At 50.5% G+C, this 17,681-nt stretch overlaps 1 protein-coding gene across 3 annotated transcripts in view; it reads left to right on the top strand.

Moving 5' to 3' along the window:
• The window catches only part of NOS1 (nitric oxide synthase 1), a 77,648-nt gene that overhangs the window by 37,179 nt on the left and 22,788 nt on the right, over positions 1-17,681 (top strand). For all 3 annotated transcript variants that reach the window (XM_064465816.1, XM_064465817.1, XM_064465818.1), the window contains exons 3-13: positions 3,088-3,220; positions 8,713-8,850; positions 9,316-9,461; positions 9,803-9,965; positions 11,214-11,305; positions 11,859-12,000; positions 12,740-12,879; positions 13,306-13,480; positions 14,575-14,676; positions 15,455-15,649; positions 16,830-16,915. In XM_064465816.1, coding sequence (XP_064321886.1) covers positions 3,088-3,220; positions 8,713-8,850; positions 9,316-9,461; positions 9,803-9,965; positions 11,214-11,305; positions 11,859-12,000; positions 12,740-12,879; positions 13,306-13,480; positions 14,575-14,676; positions 15,455-15,649; positions 16,830-16,915 — 1,512 coding nt within the window. The remainder of the gene's footprint in view (positions 1-3,087; positions 3,221-8,712; positions 8,851-9,315; positions 9,462-9,802; positions 9,966-11,213; positions 11,306-11,858; positions 12,001-12,739; positions 12,880-13,305; positions 13,481-14,574; positions 14,677-15,454; positions 15,650-16,829; positions 16,916-17,681) is intronic.

Genomic DNA, 17,681 nt, shown 5'->3' with positions numbered 1-17,681 from the left:
AGGCAGTAACAAGAAATGGGCAGGAAATATTTGTAAAATGAAGCAATTGATTTTTAAAAAAAATTTTTCCCCCATCCCAGAGGAGGCTGTGACTGCTCTGAATGGGCTTTTCTCTCCCTGTCTCTTTCCAAAAGACAGAGCCAGATACTTCTGGGCAGCCTCATCTGGGAGAGGTCTGCACTAGCTCAGCACAGCGGCATGCACTCACAGCCCTGCGAGGGACAGACCTACTCACCCGACACCGAGCAAACTGCAGCACAACGCCAGCACGGAGGCGAGAGATGCAGCCACGAGTTTAGTCTAATGGCTTTGTTGCCGCTGCGCTTGACTCTTCTTTTTTAGCACAGACTAAGGGTGAGGGCAGCACCCCTCTGCCTTGTTTTCGCAGCCGTAAGTCCATCAAGAAGAGCAGTATGCAATCCATTTCTGCCCCAGTTGCAAATGTGCAATGGGACGAAGAGCATTTTCTCCTGAGCATCCAACCCTTAATGACCGCCTGGACTTCACTGTTCAGGACGGTGCATCTCGCTGTCAGGTGATGCTTGAGGCCAACGAATGGGCGCAGGGCCATGCTCCAGCAATACTCGTAGTACACGAAGTAGCCAGCTACAGCGATGACTTAATTCAAGCATCTGGTCTCTTCCATGCCTTTGGCACAGGTACCAGCATTTATGGCTTTGCTGGTGTGCAGACAATGAGATTACACGTGCAGCCTCCCGGCCGAGACCTCCGGCTGCTGCTGCCGATTGATGGATTCCTCTCCGAGGTTCCCTCGTGGCAGCAGGCGCCTGCTTAGACAGGCTTGCAAACGCCTTCCTGGAAACAGCCGGTCGTGCCAGGCACCTGCAGGCACGACTGCTCAGTGTCATTTTGGAGGTGCCTGTGGGATATCTGGCACACTGGGGTCTGTCTGCCCAAGCCTCTCCTGCCTGTGTAGAGGCAAAATCTGTGCCCCTGGAGAGGCACTGGGGTCCCTCAGGAGGCAAGTTCTCTCTGCTAAGCCCCTGGCACCGGTAAAGCCAGGGGATAGGGATTTCCTCCAACACTTTATGGGTTTAGTGCTTGTGTCTTGATTTTGCACCAGTTATGGGGAGCAGCATGTAGCAGCTACAAGAGATGGCTCATGTATGCCCATCATTTCACGTGCTCAGTGGTTCTGTGTTGACCTGCCTCCACTCTTCCTGATGTGGTGGGTCTCAGGGCAACAGGCCAGGGATGCAGACCTGTGGAAATGAGTATTTTCCGAGAGGTTTAATAGCTGGCCTTGACTTAGGGGAAAAAGCCAGATCTGCTGAATTTTCATCTTGATAATTCCCAGCCTTGCTGCTGGGAATTCTCTAGATGGAGGTAGGCTGGGCATGTCAGGAGACCCTGAGCTTCCCCTTCCGATGGGCTGGCAGAGGCAGAGTGGGTACTGTATGGTTCACGGTTGTGCCCAGCCCCAGGACCTACACTGCTACCGGCAGTGCCGCCAACATGTAGCAGAAAGCCAGGACCTGTTGTCTTTGGCTGCGGCTACCTGGTGTGGTGGGCAGGGTTTCTTGTGTTTTATCTGACTGAAACCCTTTCACGTACTTGTACGAGCCAAGTCACAAAAGAATAGCTTTCTTTTCCCGGCAGGGCATAGGAAACCCAGTAAAAATTGCCCCTATGGCACCTGTACACCCTCACTTGCACCAAGCTGGCTGCCTTCACCCTAAGGCAGCTAATGCTTGGAAGGTGCCCAGGAGAATAGTGTAATATTTTGGCAGCTGAATGTTGCTCTGTAAAGGCAGAAAAATCACACAAAACTTGGAGCACAGGGAAATCATCTTTAAGTGAAGTATTTTCCTTAAGCTGTACATAAAGATACAAGCTGAGGGGCAAGGAGGATTGTGAAACTGAATTTGTTTGTACATATGTGTCTTCGTGAGATGGTGTCAAGAGCACCATGTTGGTGTGAATTATGTCCTGAGTGTGAGTGTCCTACTTTGGTCGGTGCCCAGAGCCCCCTGCCATTAATGGGAAGGCTCATTATTGACTTTAGTGGGCATCTGCAAGACTTTTAAGAATTGACAGCAGGAGCAAAACAATTGCCAGTGTGCATTACCTCCATGGTCTGTTGAGCAAGGGCACAGCCAGCGTGGCTGCGAGCCGCAAGGCTGTGCCTCTCCTGGCCCGTGGCTCCATGCAGCCCAACCCATGGGGCTCCTTCCCACGTGTGGCCTCACCAGAGCGGTCGGCACCTTCGGGGCAGATGCTGCAGCCTGCCTTTTCTGAATATCATGTCTCTAAAGGCCATTTGTTTTTCTCCTTTGTGAGGGCTCATATGACAGTGGTTTTCCATCACCTGCTTGGATGGCATTCAACAGCCTCGCTGACATCCTGCGGTATGTTCCCCAGGCAAAATGTGCATGGTAGACTCTGTACACCATGAGTTACACCAGCCTCCCTGCGCAGGCCAGGGCAGCCAATACTGGGGACATCCTCAGTCCCCAGCCTTACCAACACCCCCAGCTCCGTGGAGGCAATCTGTCAGTTTGCTTGAGTGAAATTGCTTGCGCTCACCAGCATTTGCAGCATCTGTAAAGGTCAGGAAGAGGAGAGAGAGCTGTCTCTCCCTCCTGGGAGACACCTATTTTTTCTTGGTTTTTTTTTTCCTCTCCTCCGCTCATAAACACCAAGCTGCTCTGCAAACCTGGCTTGTTTTGCTATGAGGTTTTGCTGCTGGAAGTGTGCGCGGCTCTCCTTTCCCCAGGTCCATGCTTGCTTTTGCAGGGCTCCAGCTTGGTTTTTGGGGTGCAGAGGGTCTGGTGTGTAACCCCGCTAGAGCCAGTGTCAGGGCAGGGGTTTCCTGTTGTTTTGCAGGCACCACGCTCACCTGTGTGGTGAAATTTCTATTGTGTTTGGGTTGCCCTTGCTGTGATGATTCATCACCTTGGCCAAGGCAGAGCATTTTGTCCACTCCCCCAAGACGATGTGTGAGTTTCTGCTCCTGTGGGAAGAAGCTGCAGCAGGTCCTGGAGCCATTGCTTGGGGATCTGGCCCCGTGGTCCCAACACCCAGCCACCTTCCAGCCTGCTGACCCATATGATTTTTAAACTTCAGTTTCAGGGAAGGGGAAAACAAGGCACAGAAAGCCTTACCGGCTCAGATGGAAAACAACCGTGTCTTCGGTGACCTGTGGGGGAAGAGCAACATGCCCGTGGTCCTGAACAACCCCTACTCTGAAGCAGAGCAGGTAAGAGCCCATGCTCGTGCTGCTTTGGGTGGGAAGGGAATCTGGGGGTACGTGACCCATCCTCATGGGCTCTCACACCACAGAGAACCTGCAGGGATACATGCACTACCCTGAAGACCTTTGATCCCAAGAACTGGAGTTGATGGGATGCAGAACCCATTTGGTCTAGAAGCTGAATTCCCCACAGTTCGGGCAGGGTCACTGGAGAACGATGCTTTTCATCCAAGGGGCCAGACTAGGATGGGAGCACAGTCAGGGACCAGGATTCTGAAACCTCCCTTGGGACTGTCATCCCTTTTCATGGCAAAAAGCCCAGTGGCATCTTTAAAGTCATTTTGATTCATATGATGATAATTCAATAGAACACTTCAGTTAATATGCTGTACAGTGCCTTTTCACCTCCTTGCACTCCATGGACATAAATTCTCAGGCTTCTTTGCCAAAAGTGGATTAACTCCACATTTGTAGCAAAGCCAGAGACGTAAGGCAGACCCTGCCAGGCCAGAAAGATCACCTCAGGGAAAACATGACATGCGTGAGCACTGCCAAGCCTGTTTGGGCAAATGTAGAGGATTAACCAGTAGCGGGGCAGAACATGGGGGACCAGTCTGGGGACCATTTGGTTTCCTTGTCCCACCATATTCTCAGGGTGACATAGTAAGGACTGTTTTCCAAGGGAGAGGAGAAAAGTGATTTAGTGGTCACATGAAGACCTCTGAGAAAATCAGTATTTCCTTAGCTCAGGGATATCCTCAGCAGGTACCTCTGGCTGATGCGTCTTCCCAGCTCCAACGAGCAGCCATGCAATGCTCCTTGCTGACATGCCATGTGCAGCCCTCCACAGGGTGGGTGCCACTCATGGTGTGGTTGACACCCAGATGTTGAGCCCGGCCTCGACACCCAGCAGTGTCCAGCAGCACCTCCCAGGCCACGGCTCTGCCAGTGGATGTTTTCCCATTTCACGGGCATTTTGCAAGATGCAAAGCCAGAAGCAGGGGGTGAGGTCACATGAGGTGACATAGACCCTTCATGCCCATGGAAGTGACATGGCCTTGGCTGCAGAGGTGTAACCCTGCCCACACCCCCATTCCCCCTGTGCCAGGAGCACCGCTGTTTCTCCTGGGACTCTTGAGCAGAACGATGTTCGCATGCACTTTTGCAGCATGCACAGTGTCAAAGGGTCATGGGATGTGCCAGACCTGCTGTATGGGTGCTGATGCAACGCAGGGTGGGTGGCTGAGGTACTCCTGGCTATGCCAGACCCGCTGCATGGTTTTAAGCAACCTGGTTGGGTGCTTAGATGCAGCTGGGAGCAACTTCCATCCTCCCCTTGCCTGGCTGGAGCTCAGGATTGTGGCCAGGTCTCCCAGCAGCATAGACAACCTTACAGTGGGCATCGTCCTATGTTGGCACACATAAACGGGTGCAATGCACTTTGTTCAGCCACTGGACAGACAGCCCCAAGTCCCACTGTGCAGTTAATGCGCTGTGGCAGGTATCATGAGCCCATCTCGCCCAAGGACAGGTCACTACCCTGGTTCCTTTGCCCCAGCTCTGGAAAGACCCTGTCTTCCTGCCTCCTTTGCTAAGCATCTTGCCTGTACGTGTCTGTTACTATAAGCACTTTATAACCTTCTGTGTTCAGAGCTTAATTTCTCTCTGTGTTGGAGATATCAAAACCCCCAGTCTTAAATTGATATTAAAGTCTTTTAATATATATTTTTTTCACTAGATGTGCAGCTTTCTTTTTATCCTTCTTATCCTCAAATCAGCGTGCCTGCTTTTCTGGAGGCAGTTTGGGTTTTTGTGCCCCATGCTCCCTGCAGCCGTTCCCTCAGGCTACATGTGGTCAAGGCAACTGAACTTCTTGCAAGCTGCAAAAATACTGCTGACACAGGGGCAAGTCAAGATGAGTGTGAGCTTTTTATACATGTTATTCTTTAAAGCAGGATTTGGTAGGTTTACTTGGCCAGGTGGGAAATGCTCACTGAGGCTCATAATAAGGTGCTGAAAGACCCATTGGGCATCAATCCCTATCCCTCTTTTTTTTTCTTCTTTTTTCTTCTTTTTTTTTTTTTTTCCCAAAATCACACAGTGTGTTTTGCTTGTTTCCCTGGAGCCCCATCCCCCAGGCCCTAAACCTAAACCGATGGAAAGATGCTGTGACTGCACCAGCCCAGGTCCTGTGTGAGTCATATTTCAGTCCATACAGACTGATCTGTTAGGAGCTCCAGGGTAACCAGGGGGAGCGTGTGACCATATAGCTAGCAAGAGAAGGGAGTCGTATCAGCTCCACGCTTGTAAGGATGATTTACAGCTTTATAAAAGCGAAAAAACACTTTCAGCTAGCGGGGTTAATGCAGCCTGGAAGGAAATGTCAGCATGCCAATATATATATGACCTGGGCTAATGCTGCAGACCCTGTCCTCCCACAGTTGATGCATTTCAGCAGGGCAATATATGCCAATATCTCAGGGACTCCCAAAGCCCAACTGGGACACAGGAGGAAGGCTGAGTACTTGTACAGCCCACTCATGTCTGCAAAAAGGGAGATGCTCCTTACTGTTCTGGCCCCAAGAATCGCCTGGGGCTGGATGTATTTCTCCCCTGTGTCTGTAAGAGCTGCAGACAGCTCACAAGCTGCACGTTGATGATAAGTGCCAACACGCTCCCTTACAAAAGATGTTTGCATAATGCATGTGCGCCCCAACTGCTACGTTAGTCTCTGCTTGTCCCACCCTTGAGTCACTAATATCACAGCTGCCTAATTAAAACATGAAAGGATCTCACACAAACCTCCCTGACGGAACCAGGGGTAATATTTGGCTTCAGCTTTGCCACGCAGGGAAGGCATGCACACACAACAGAGCTCTTTCCCAGCCTCTTCTGGGTGTCACTCTCTCCACAGATGCTCTGCGGAGGTGGTGTCACCTCAGCTGCCTCAGCCCGGCTGGCATCCCAGGGATTAGGCATGCCTCTGTACCACAGCCCTCGTTCAGCAAAGAACTATGCCAGTTCCTGCAGGGAAAAGACAAAAAGGAAAGGAAGGTTTAAGGTAGAACATCTGTAGGCAGATGTTAAGCAGCTGATGTCCACCAGCTTAGACCATGAGCTTACTCTCTCTGAGGATGGGGTCATTACTATGTCTGGACTCATAACATGCTCTTGGGCCATACCTGCTCTAGCAAGACAATGTTTAGCAGCACACCTCCTAAGCTGCGCTGAAGCCCCATCAGCAAATCAAAACTAACTCAGAATTAAAAAAACTGGTGCTGGATACAACCCACACTTTTTGCTTGGTACTTCTAATTTCTGTCTGGCAGGTGGAGGTACAGGTGAGGATTGGTTTTGGTTGCATTTTTGAGCAGCACTTTTCAGCTATGTTTTACCAATCTCATAGAGCTGCCCTGAGCAATCACACTCAGAAGGCAGACAGTAGATTATCTACCTTGGTCTTAAGGGTGGCCCAGGTTGGTTCAGAGAGCACAGGATGTTAGTGGCTCAGGAATGGTTTAATTCTCTTGAAATAATAAAGCAAGCAGAAAAAAAAATGACTCGGCCACTGCTGTAATTCAGGTCAGAGTCTCCAAAACTGAAAAAATAAACTTAAAATAGTGCTTTCCCAGGACTACATTTAGGAGGTTCTTTCTATTTATACTGGTTTTGGGCTCTATAGGAAGCCTTGTATTTGTTTTCTGCAGCATGGAAAAGGGAAGCTGAGATCCACTGTGTGGTCATCTGGCTTCAGGGACTAGGACTTCAAAATGCTCCTTGGGGAGATCACAGGATTTGTGATATGACGAATGTCACAGAGACCCATGACAGCATGGCCTGAGGGCATGCAGAGAGCAGCCTTCAGAAACTGTGAGGACTGAAGAGGGTCCTACTGAAGGGTCAAGTTGTAAAGCTCTCCCTTCCCCTCCATCCTCTGCTTATTGCTCCCATCATATGCTTTCAAATCCTGATTTTCCAGGGGGGGAGGAGGGGGAAAAAAAGTGTGGAGCATATGGTAAAAACAAGGGCTGGGCAAAATATATGGCCAACACTGCCACTAGGGCAATACAGTGGTGTCTGCTCAGCCCAGGCATCAGTCACTCTCTGCTTCAGAAAAGCAAAGCAATGCTCTGTCTGGCAAAGTAAGATCAAGTTAGATCTGGAGCCTCATCTGTTTTTGTCATCCTTGTGGCCCCTGTTGCCTTCCCTCCTGGATTTGCTCATCAGCAAAAGTGCTGGTTCTGAAACAAGAGCTTCTTCCACCATGTGCTGGCCCTTCTTCAGTTGGCCCTTCAGGCTGTAATGCTGAATTTGTACTATTGCAGCCAGTCCATGAGCTGCAACTATGGCATGAGCCCAGAACCACCAAAAAGGAGGGTGAGACTCCACACAGCTCTGCTGAAGACAGTGCTGTCTTTAAAAAACCTTGCAGGTGGATTAGGAAGGGACACAAGCTACAAGATTCATGTAGGAAGGCTACATCAAAACTCAGTCCAAGCCCATATCTACTTTGCAGAGATGCAAGCCTTTAAGCCGTGCCAAATATAAGCAGGTTTGGCAGGATGCTCCAGTGGGGATGCCCTGGTCTCCCCTTGAAAGCTGCAGCAACACTGTTGTGGTTGCAGTGACTGAATTATACCCTGCTATAAGACGCGATTCCTAGAAGAAATGTCTCTGCTTTCCAGGGCCACCGCGGATCTCACTGTCCCGTGATACACTGGCAGACACTGATTGCTCTTTAAGTTTTCAAGTGCTTGGGGCATATAAGTGTCACAGTAGAAATACTAGATATTATCTGTGAAAACATGTGCAAATACAAGCACTTGCAGCCAGCTCTTCTGGTTACAAGCTCTCTGCTGGCTGAGGCTCTTCCTTATGTTGGCATATAACTCAAAACATGCTGGATGAGCACACCCTAATGCAGGGTATCAGGGAGGGCTGGAGATTCAGAGCTGAGACTGAAGTAATCCAACGATGCATAATTCAGCAGCCCTCCCACTTGCATAATATATCCATCCTTATTCCTGCGGTCTTCCAGCATTGATATCAAAGGAGTTCTGTGTTTGTCTTGCTCAGAGGAACAATTGGTGCTATCTCACAGTGCTCATGTTAGTGAGGCAGAGCTTGGCACATGTAAACCTGAGTAGGTGATGCTTCTTGAAGAGAAACATCTAATATATTTTAGTGAGGTAAATATTCCACTGGGAAACTTGAACACAATGTCCTCCTAAGTCACTTCTGTCTCTCTTTTTTAACTCCTCTTCTACAGGTTTGGCTGTTCTGTAAACAGAGGTGACTTCTCAATTGCATTGAGGGTTGGTTGCTCCATTGCAGGATCCTAAATGCTGCCAATATTTGGGGTCATGTGCCTTGTCTCACTATATTATCGCTAGGATTTAAACACAGGCATCCACTAATATAAGACGCTGCTTGTTGTGGCCTTTTCCCTGTATCTTATTGCTGAATACTAACTTTGTGCCTGGTTTCCACCGGTCCAGCCACCGCCATCCGGGCGGCAGTCCCCAACTAAGAACACAGTGAATGGAAGTCCTTCCAAATGCCCACGGTTTGTCAAAATCAAGAACTGGGAGACAGGCTCCGTGCTTCACGACACTCTGCACCTCAAGACGGCGATGGTGAGTAGAGTTGATAGGACTGGCCAAAAGCTGTCAGAGCATAATTGAGTGGATCACCGTGTTTCCCAGATGGCTTCACCTGGAAATGCAGGGCTGGATGAATTCAGGCCAGGTTTCTTGTCTCTCGTGGTGTCTGAATTTCAAATCTCTGGTGCAATAAGCTGGGTGAGAGGGAAGCCCATCTGGGATAACTCAGGAAAAGCATATGACTTTATGCCAAGTTGGGGCAAGAACCTAGTGAGCCCCAATTGTCCATACCAGGTGGGACAAGACATGGCTGCACATGCTTGAGCTGTCTTACACAATGTTACTGATAGGTATGAAAACAAATAAGCTGGAAATGTCCCTGTTTGTCAAAGATGCCACCAATTTCTGTGTAGCTAATTGTTGACTTTCCCCCAGCACAGCTCATGTAACCAAAAGTGCTTCAGTAACCCAAGACATGCTTGTCTCCTGTCTCATCAGGCCACCGCATGCACTGAGCAGATCTGCATGGGCTCAGTAATGACCCCTAGCCAGCACATCCGCAAGTCAGAAGATACCAGGACAAAAGAGGAGGTGCTCCTCTTGGCTAAGGACTTCATTGACCAGTATTACTCCTCCATAAAGAGGTAAGTATTGGCCGGAGAAGGTCACAGGCCCTGGCTGTTGTCACATAGGTTCTGATCTTTTGCACTTGCGAGTCAAAGCAGCGTTAGACTGTGGTGCTCCACATTCAGCTGCTTCTTCAAGTGAGTTTCATTCCTAGCATTTGTTCTGCGCCTCTATGCAAATTACTGACCTCTCCCATTGGCACTTGGGCATCTGTTATCTGAAAGCACTCACATGTGTGTGCATAAGTGCACACACGTGCTTAAGAAAAAAGAGCTCATGCCCAGGTGGGAAGCAGCAGGATTCTCTGCCCTCCAGCCAGATTGGTGACTGCCATCTCCTCCATTCCCCACACATGCAGATCTGGCTCCAAGGCCCACATGGAAAGGCTGGAGGAAGTGACCAAGGAGATTGAAGCCACTGATACCTACCAGCTGCGGGACACAGAGCTGATCTATGGAGCCAAGCATGCCTGGAGAAATGCAGCCCGCTGTGTGGGCAGGATTCAGTGGTCCAAGCTGCAGGTGAGCACCAGCACAGCTGGAGACAGCTGGCATGTTGCCTGCCAAAGGATGATGCACTGGAGTTTTGGAGAGGCAAAACTTGCTTTTCAAACACCCAGGGAAGCACAGCAGAGGTACAGTTGGGGGTGTTCAGCGCACAGCAGCTACACTGTCCTTGACAGCTTTGGGGATGCACAGGCTGGGAAGTCAGCAGGAACTGGAAAAGCATCTGTGGGGTAGGTGTAGCTGAGGTGTCTGTGTCTGAAATGGGGCTAACCAGAAGCTGGCACTCTAGAGAAGATTTTCCAAAATCAGATACTGCTCCAATATCTCATGTGTTGCTTCCAAAACTATTGTTCTGCCTGCAGAGAGGCAGCAGGACACACTCATCATTGGTACAGAGATGCTATGGCAGGAGAAGATTTGGTTCAGTGCCCTTTTGACTAGTTGGAAGCGTAGGGTAGAATCTGAATTAGTGATCTCTAGTGGAATCCCTTGGTATGGAGATGACATCTCCCTCTGTAACCTGGAGGACAGCTTAAGTGTTGCTGAGCAATTCTTACGGCTGCTTCACATAGGGTATAGGCACTGCCTTGGGGCCAGGAGGCTGGACCTTCTTCGCTCTCAGCTCAGCCTTCAGCTCTTCTCTTCCACTGTTTCTGAACCATGGGAGGATCCATTTCTGCAAGAAGTTGTCTTCAAGCCTCCTCTTGACTCTCTTTCCTGGTTTCACCATCCTTTTGTAGATGTCCCATCCCTGGAATCATTCAAGGTCAGGTTGGACAGGGCTCTGACCAACATCATCTAATTGAAGATGTCCCTGCTGACTGCAGGAGGGTTGGATTAGGTGATGTTTAAGGGTACCTTCCAACCCAAACCACTTTATGATTCTATGATTACCCACTCTCTCAGTGGATCTCAGGCCTGACTGATACCTGTCCTATTTCAGCTTTGAGTCTTGATCTACAAGAGACAAAAGCCACCCAAAACTGTTGGTGGATAAGCCAGGAGCAGCAGCAGGTTGAGAGCACTGGATTCAGGAGGTTTTTCCCCAAGCAGCAGATGACTCACTTCTCCAAAGCAGAAGGGGCAGCTGGACTAGACATCCACATGTTGTAAAGGCAGGGGACATAAAATTGTGGCGCTTTAGATACCTAACAAGTCACGGTGGCCTCTAGGGCTTTCCTTGAGCTGTGTTTCTTCTGCTTGGCTCTGTCCTAGGAGTTGGAGCATCCTGTAGCATCACCACAATTGCTTCCACTGTTTCAGGTGTTTGATGCCCGGGACTGCACCACAGCCCATGGGATGTTCAATTATATCTGCAATCACATCAAATATGCTACCAACAAAGGAAACCTCAGGTGAGCCACCAGGGTTTATATCCAGAGGCCTCTGGATGAGTGTCAACACAGTTCTGGGCCCTGCTGACAGTGTCTCCTTTAGCAGCTGCACAGCAGGATGGTTGTAGCCAGCACCTGTCCTGGGGAGCATTAGAGGGACCTGATATCAGGGGAAGGTGTCCTGCTGGTCCAAGTATATCTCTTCTTGTTCTCTGTGGGACCTCAAAGGGCAGATTTTCCAATTAATTTTCCTTTGTTATATTCTCCACCAAATGCAGAGCACAGTCTGCTCTGTAGATCTAGCTGAAACCCCATGTTAGCAGCCAGCTTCTGCCTGGAGCTGAATTCCTGGAAAATTCCAGAGCTGGAGTGCAGCTGGCCATGACTTCTACTGGTGAAGGAAATATAATAGATGTTTGGGGCTTGTCCAAGGCACAAGCAGAGGTAGTACACAGGGTGGTGCCAGGCAGAGGCAGCACATTTCCTCTGCAACAATTTACCATTCCTCTGATGACCCCTGCCCTGTGCCCTTGCAACATCCTCAGCATTCACCAGCCCTGCCTCTTCCTTCCAGATCTGCTATTACCATCTTCCCGCAGAGGACAGACAACAAGCACGACTTCCGCATCTGGAACGCCCAGCTCATCCGCTACGCAGGCTACAAGCAGCCCGATGGCACTATTCTGGGAGACCCTGCAAACGTGGAGCTGACAGAGGTAGCGGCTGAAGCCAGCCTTCCTGGGCACTATGGGCATGGGGCGGGTGGGGGCGTGCAGAAGCTCTGACCGTCCCAGGAGTGAGGGGTGTGCTGGGTCAAGCAGGGTTTATCGCACCCACTGCAGTGCCATAAGGTGAAGCTGGATTAGTCTCACCCTTGGATGTTTTTCCAGGAATAAAAGCTGTTCCCATGCATGCCAGGGTTAACCATAGCTGCATCAACAGACTTATCTCATTTTGCTTTTGCTGAGAATGGGTCGTTTAGTGGTGCTGAGGGAATTGCTGCAGGAGGACACGTGTGCCAACTGCTGACCTGGGCCAGTGGGAGTCAGAAATGAGACTGGCCGTTTGACACTGCCTGTTGGTGCTGCCCACAAGCGTCAGTGCATCAGTGCTCTGCTCAGCTCTTCCCAAACTCCTCTACTTTTCTCACCCATTTTCTTCACCATTACAAACACAAATAGGGAAAGCAGCTTTTTCAGAGCCATGATCCTACCTGGGGATCTAGTTCTAGTCTCATTTTCAGCCCAAATCCCCCTTACATGGCCACGGGGGTTGGCTATGACAGGCAACCCCATGTAGTAGCTCCCTTGGATGAAGGTTGTTATTCAACTGTAAGGGCTGAGCAGAGATGCTGTTAGGAGATGCTGCTCAGTGCCATGCAACTCCCTGCCCATAATCCTTGAAAAGCAGGTGATCTGCTGCATCTTCTAAACCCTACCTTTGTTTTGCCTGTAGATCTGCATTCAGCAAGGGTGGAAGGCACCGCGTGGACGCTTTGATATCCTGCCTCTGCTCCTCCAAGCCAACGGCAATGATCCAGAGCTCTTTGAAATCCCCCCAGAGCTCGTCCTGGAAGTGCCCATCCGGCACCCCAAGTAAGTCAGAGTAAGCCCTGAAACTGCTTGAGCGGCTCAGCAGGACTCAGCTCCTCTGGTTTCACCCTAAGCCATCTCCTGTGCTTGGCCTTTCCTTGTTGTGGCTTGGGTGCTTTACCCAAGACCCTCTTCCAGGTCTCTCCTCCACTCTGTAAAGCTGGCAGAGCCTGGAGGTGGAAAGGAAGTTGTGTCCTTGTCTCAAGGCTGGTTCCTCATCCTCGAAGTCTCCCAGGACTTAGGCCACTGGAATGCTCCTGATACATCACTTTCTCCCCATAAACATCCCCTAAGGCATATGTTGCCTCCAGGAACCATTCACATGTCCTTCAGCCTGGTGGCTAGCGGCAAAGTAACCTCCTCCATTCCCTGGCCTGCATTGGGCAGGGGAGGTCTAGCTGGTTGCCTAACCCTGTTGTATCCTGGCAGGTTTGAATGGTTTAAGGACCTGGGTCTGAAGTGGTATGGTTTGCCAGCAGTTTCCAACATGCTCCTTGAGATTGGTGGCTTGGAGTTTTCCGCCTGTCCCTTCAGCGGCTGGTACATGGGCACAGAGATTGGGGTCCGTGACTATTGTGACAACTCTCGCTACAACATCCTGGAGGTAATTCCCCTCCTCAAGGAGGCTAGGCACGCCTGGGGTGCAGTGTGTGTGTGAAGTTACTGGGGAGCAGGCAGGACACTGGGAGAGTGTGGGAGAGTACAGAACATCCAAGTATCCCTTACAGAGAGCAGTTATGTTCTCCTGGAGCCACACAGCCAAGGGTGTGATGGGCTGGCAAGTATTTTTGCGTCCTGTGGGGCCAGCTGGGATTTAACACAGTGAGTGTGGCACCTGTTGAGCTCCCCACAGACTTCTTAAAGCATCTTATGGATCAGCAGGCTTGTGTCATGTCCTTGATTGAGGTCAAGTGAAAAGACAGAGTGGGACTGAGAGGGTGCTGAGGCACTTGGTGACTCCTCAGGGACATGCCTGCTCATGGGGACCCTCCAGCTGGCCCCTCTGCAGTGCTCTGCCATGGCTCAGGGACTTTCCACCCTGGGGAGAGGGTGAGTAAGAGACAAAGCCAAGCCATGGGAGGTGCTGGTGCTAGGGATCTGCACCCAACAAGAGTGGCTCCTTCGCCCTACCATGGGGCACACTGTGTTACTTGGAGGGGCTGCATCCTTCCCCATTTGCTTGAAAACCAGAGGGGTGAGAGTGAGCGTGCGTATGTGTGTGTGCACACTCATGCCCATCTGTGATAGTGTCTGGGAGGACTCCAGGCAGGGCTGAGAAAGAATAGAGTTTGGGGGCAGCACGAGGTCTGGCATGGGAAGGGTGCAGGGGTCTGTTCCTGCCAGCACATGGATCAGCACGGTGGGTGCTGTCCCATAGACCCCCCCGTTTCCTCTCCTCCCACAAAAAGCAACTGCTCTTGATGGCACTTTTCAGCAGCATTTAGTCATCTTCCTGTGCCTGGGCAAAGAAGGAAGGCCAGGCTGGTCTTGTTCCTGTCATGGAGCGGGAAAGGCAGGACCACATCTTCTCAGAGGAAGGCAAAATGTCAGCCCTTTGTTGCGAGTGTGCTGCCCTGCCCTGTGGGTGCCTTGTGTCAGCCTGAGTCCCTCCTCTGGGTTACTCTTCCCAGGCAGAGACCTTCAGTCCTTGGTTCTTGGCCATTAAAAGTGTTCATCTTCTACCATGTTTTGTTACAGCAAGTGGCCAAGAAAATGAATCTGGATATGAGGAAAACTTCATCGCTGTGGAAGGACCAGGCCCTAGTGGAGATCAACATTGCTGTGCTGTACAGCTTCCAGGTATCTGAGCAGCAGGGCCTTGTTGTGTTTGGGTCAGGCTGGAGGGACACAAGTATTGGATGGGACAAGGATGGAGACGTCTGTCCAGGGACAATGGCAGCAGCTGATACACTCAGCTGAAATTGTGCTGCACCTTCCTAGTTTTGGGCTGTTCCAGGAGCCCGCAGTGACGTTTAATAACCTCTGTACCCTGGGTGTTGCAAAGACATCACTACCAGCATCTGAGCTCTGCTGTTCCAGAGGGAGTGTCCCAAGGGGGCAAGATCCAGTCCTTCTGTCCCATCCATGAGGCAAGAATTGGCCCAAGTTCTCCTCCCACTTGCACTTAAAAGTTGAGTAGCAAAACTAGTCCTTGGCAACCCAGATTCAGAGGGTGGAAGCTGGGATCCAGAACTGGATCATAACTGCTCCTTGAGTTGTGCAAGCCATGAAGGAGTTCCCCAAGGGGCTGAAGAGAGGATGTTTCATCCCATTCATGACATCTTAGTCTTTGCTTGGCTGATGACAAATAACAAGAGGAACAGCCATCCCATAGCACATCTACTCAGGAAGGATAAGGGCAGCTTCTCAGCCCAGGAAAAAGGCACTGTTCAGTGACTGTGCTCCTTGGGAAGACCCGGGTCACCAGCCACCCAGTGCCACCTCCAAAGGCACAGTCCTGTAAGACCATAGGAATGAGGCATATTTGGGTCAAACAGCTGCAGATATAAAATTTTGGCTTGCATTTTCTGGGGAATATTAACCTACAGTTGTTGGCTCTGCCCTCTTCTTCCAACAGAGCGACAAGGTGACTATTGTGGATCACCACTCAGCCACTGAGTCCTTTATCAAGCACATGGAGAATGAGTATCGATGCCGTGGAGGCTGTCCTGCCGACTGGGTGTGGATCGTCCCACCAATGTCTGGCAGCATCACCCCAGTTTTCCATCAGGAAATGCTCAACTACCGTCTCACACCCTCCTTTGAGTACCAGGTACTGTCTGCACCTTACCTTCCACCAGTGCTGCATGCCCAAACATATAGCCAAGAGCAGGGTGGGAGCTGGAGCTCAGAAGATGCAGGAAGGAGAGGGACACTTAATCCCTTCAGCAAGCTGACCCTTGAGGCAGTGAAGTCCATGAACAAGTATAACTCATGATTCCCCTTAACGTGGCATAATAACTCCCTGGATGTTACAGGTTTTCCCAGGCTTTTTACCCCTCCATGGGAACATGGGACATGCTGAGGCCAGAGTTTATACCCCTGGAAGTGGAACTAAGCAGAGCTCCTCCCTTTAGAAGTGCCTAACTTTGCATTTTGATGAGTAGGTGAGGAAATGACCTGGTAGTCGCTGTATCTGTCCTCCCTCCAGCCTGCAGGTTTGAGCGGATGGCTCCTGCCAGCTTAGGGATCCAACAGTTTGATGGGTGTGGCTCTTGCCCAACAGGCCAAGCATCAGGCTGAAATGCTGGTGCCAGCATATTTAATACTTCAGACCATGGGAAAAAGGGCCCTAAGCAAACACAACCTCATTAGCCAACCATCCCTGCTCGGGTGGTTTTCACACAATGTGACCTTTAGTCAAGAGCCCTTAAGGAACAATCACAAAACAGGAGCAGTCTGTTCATTTCTATAACCAATCCACCAGGAACCCCGACGGTTCCTGGCCCTGATTACAGACAGCCGCCTGCGAGGGCACTGAATTAGTTTCTGTGCATTTGTTTCTTGCCTCAGATGCCTCCCCTTCCCAAAGGGCCTTTTATGGGAAAAAAAAACAACAACCCACACACAAAAAACCCCAGCACAACTGTGGGCTGGGCAGGGAAGGATGTGTTTCCATCTCCTCTCCCGTTCTGGCGTTGCCTGCCTTCTTTTTGCTTGTGGTCTATTAGTGCCCATCTCAGACATGAGAAGGCATTTGGCCAGATGCTATTACAAGCCAACAAGGTTTTATTATATTGCAATTTTTCTGTGCATACTCCATTGCTCAGCTGCCCCAAGAATCCAACAGGACTCAAGGATCAGGGACCTATACAAGAGATCAAGAGTTGTGAATAGGTCAGCTAGTCCTCCCTGTCATGACTAGAGGAATTCAATACTCAGTGCTGTGGATACAGCATTTCTCAAAGCTCTGAGCACTGCCCATCAGCTGCTGCTGCTCTTCTCTCTCCTAGCCGGACCCCTGGAACACCCACGTCTGGAAAGGAGTCAACGGGACGCCTACCAAGAAGAGGGCCATTGGCTTTAAGAAGTTAGCAAAGTAAGTACCAGTGGACTCTGAAAAGCCCTGGGGTGCTTGGGGCTGGTCCTGGGTTTGGGCAGCTCTGTTTGCTGTGCCAATTGATAGCATTACCCTAGAGATACGTGCAAACTGATGGGTTGTGAGCCTGGTTCTCAGGCCACTGAAGGCTTTAGCTGCCAAGAGGGACATTTGGAGAAACAGGCAGTCCTTTGAACACCCCATTAGACCACCAAAAGGTGTGTGACCGGATGAATACTGAATGTTGCATGTAGTCTCTTCTCCCAGACTGCTTCATTCTCCATTAAGGTCGTCTTCAATGCTCAGGAATGGCTTTCTCACTTCTTGGGGGTACATTGCCCATTTCTTTCACAGCCTTCTGGGGCAGAGGGATCACTCATCACTGTTCAGGGCCATGCTGGCACAAGTGAGATGAAACTCGTGTCCCTATTTCTCTTTCTCACACTGACTCTTTAGCTACTCGAGGAGCACTTGTCTCCAGTGCATGTCTAATCCTCCAAACACTCACTTTGTAAGGAGGGGAGAGATAGGAATGAGGAATCTCCCTACAGGTAGCAGGTGGATCAGGGCTGAGCTGAGCTTTGCACGTCATGGCCAGCCAACCCCTAGTAATGGGCCATGCGAGTCCTTCTCCCCTGCCAAAGCTCCTAGTCAGCAGGGGGGTAGGAATGAAGTGTAATTTGGACCCTTTGGCTGATCCTGGCCTTAATGCCTCCCTGTGGGCCATTGGCAGAGAGGTTCTTGTAGGAGGTGCTGGCTCTGTGGC

Source organism: Phalacrocorax carbo, chromosome 15 (genome assembly GCF_963921805.1).
Source record: "Phalacrocorax carbo chromosome 15, bPhaCar2.1, whole genome shotgun sequence".
Lineage (NCBI taxonomy): Eukaryota > Metazoa > Chordata > Aves > Suliformes > Phalacrocoracidae > Phalacrocorax > Phalacrocorax carbo.
Note: the sequence above shows the minus strand (reverse complement) of the source record. Positions and strands in the feature narration are given on the sequence as shown.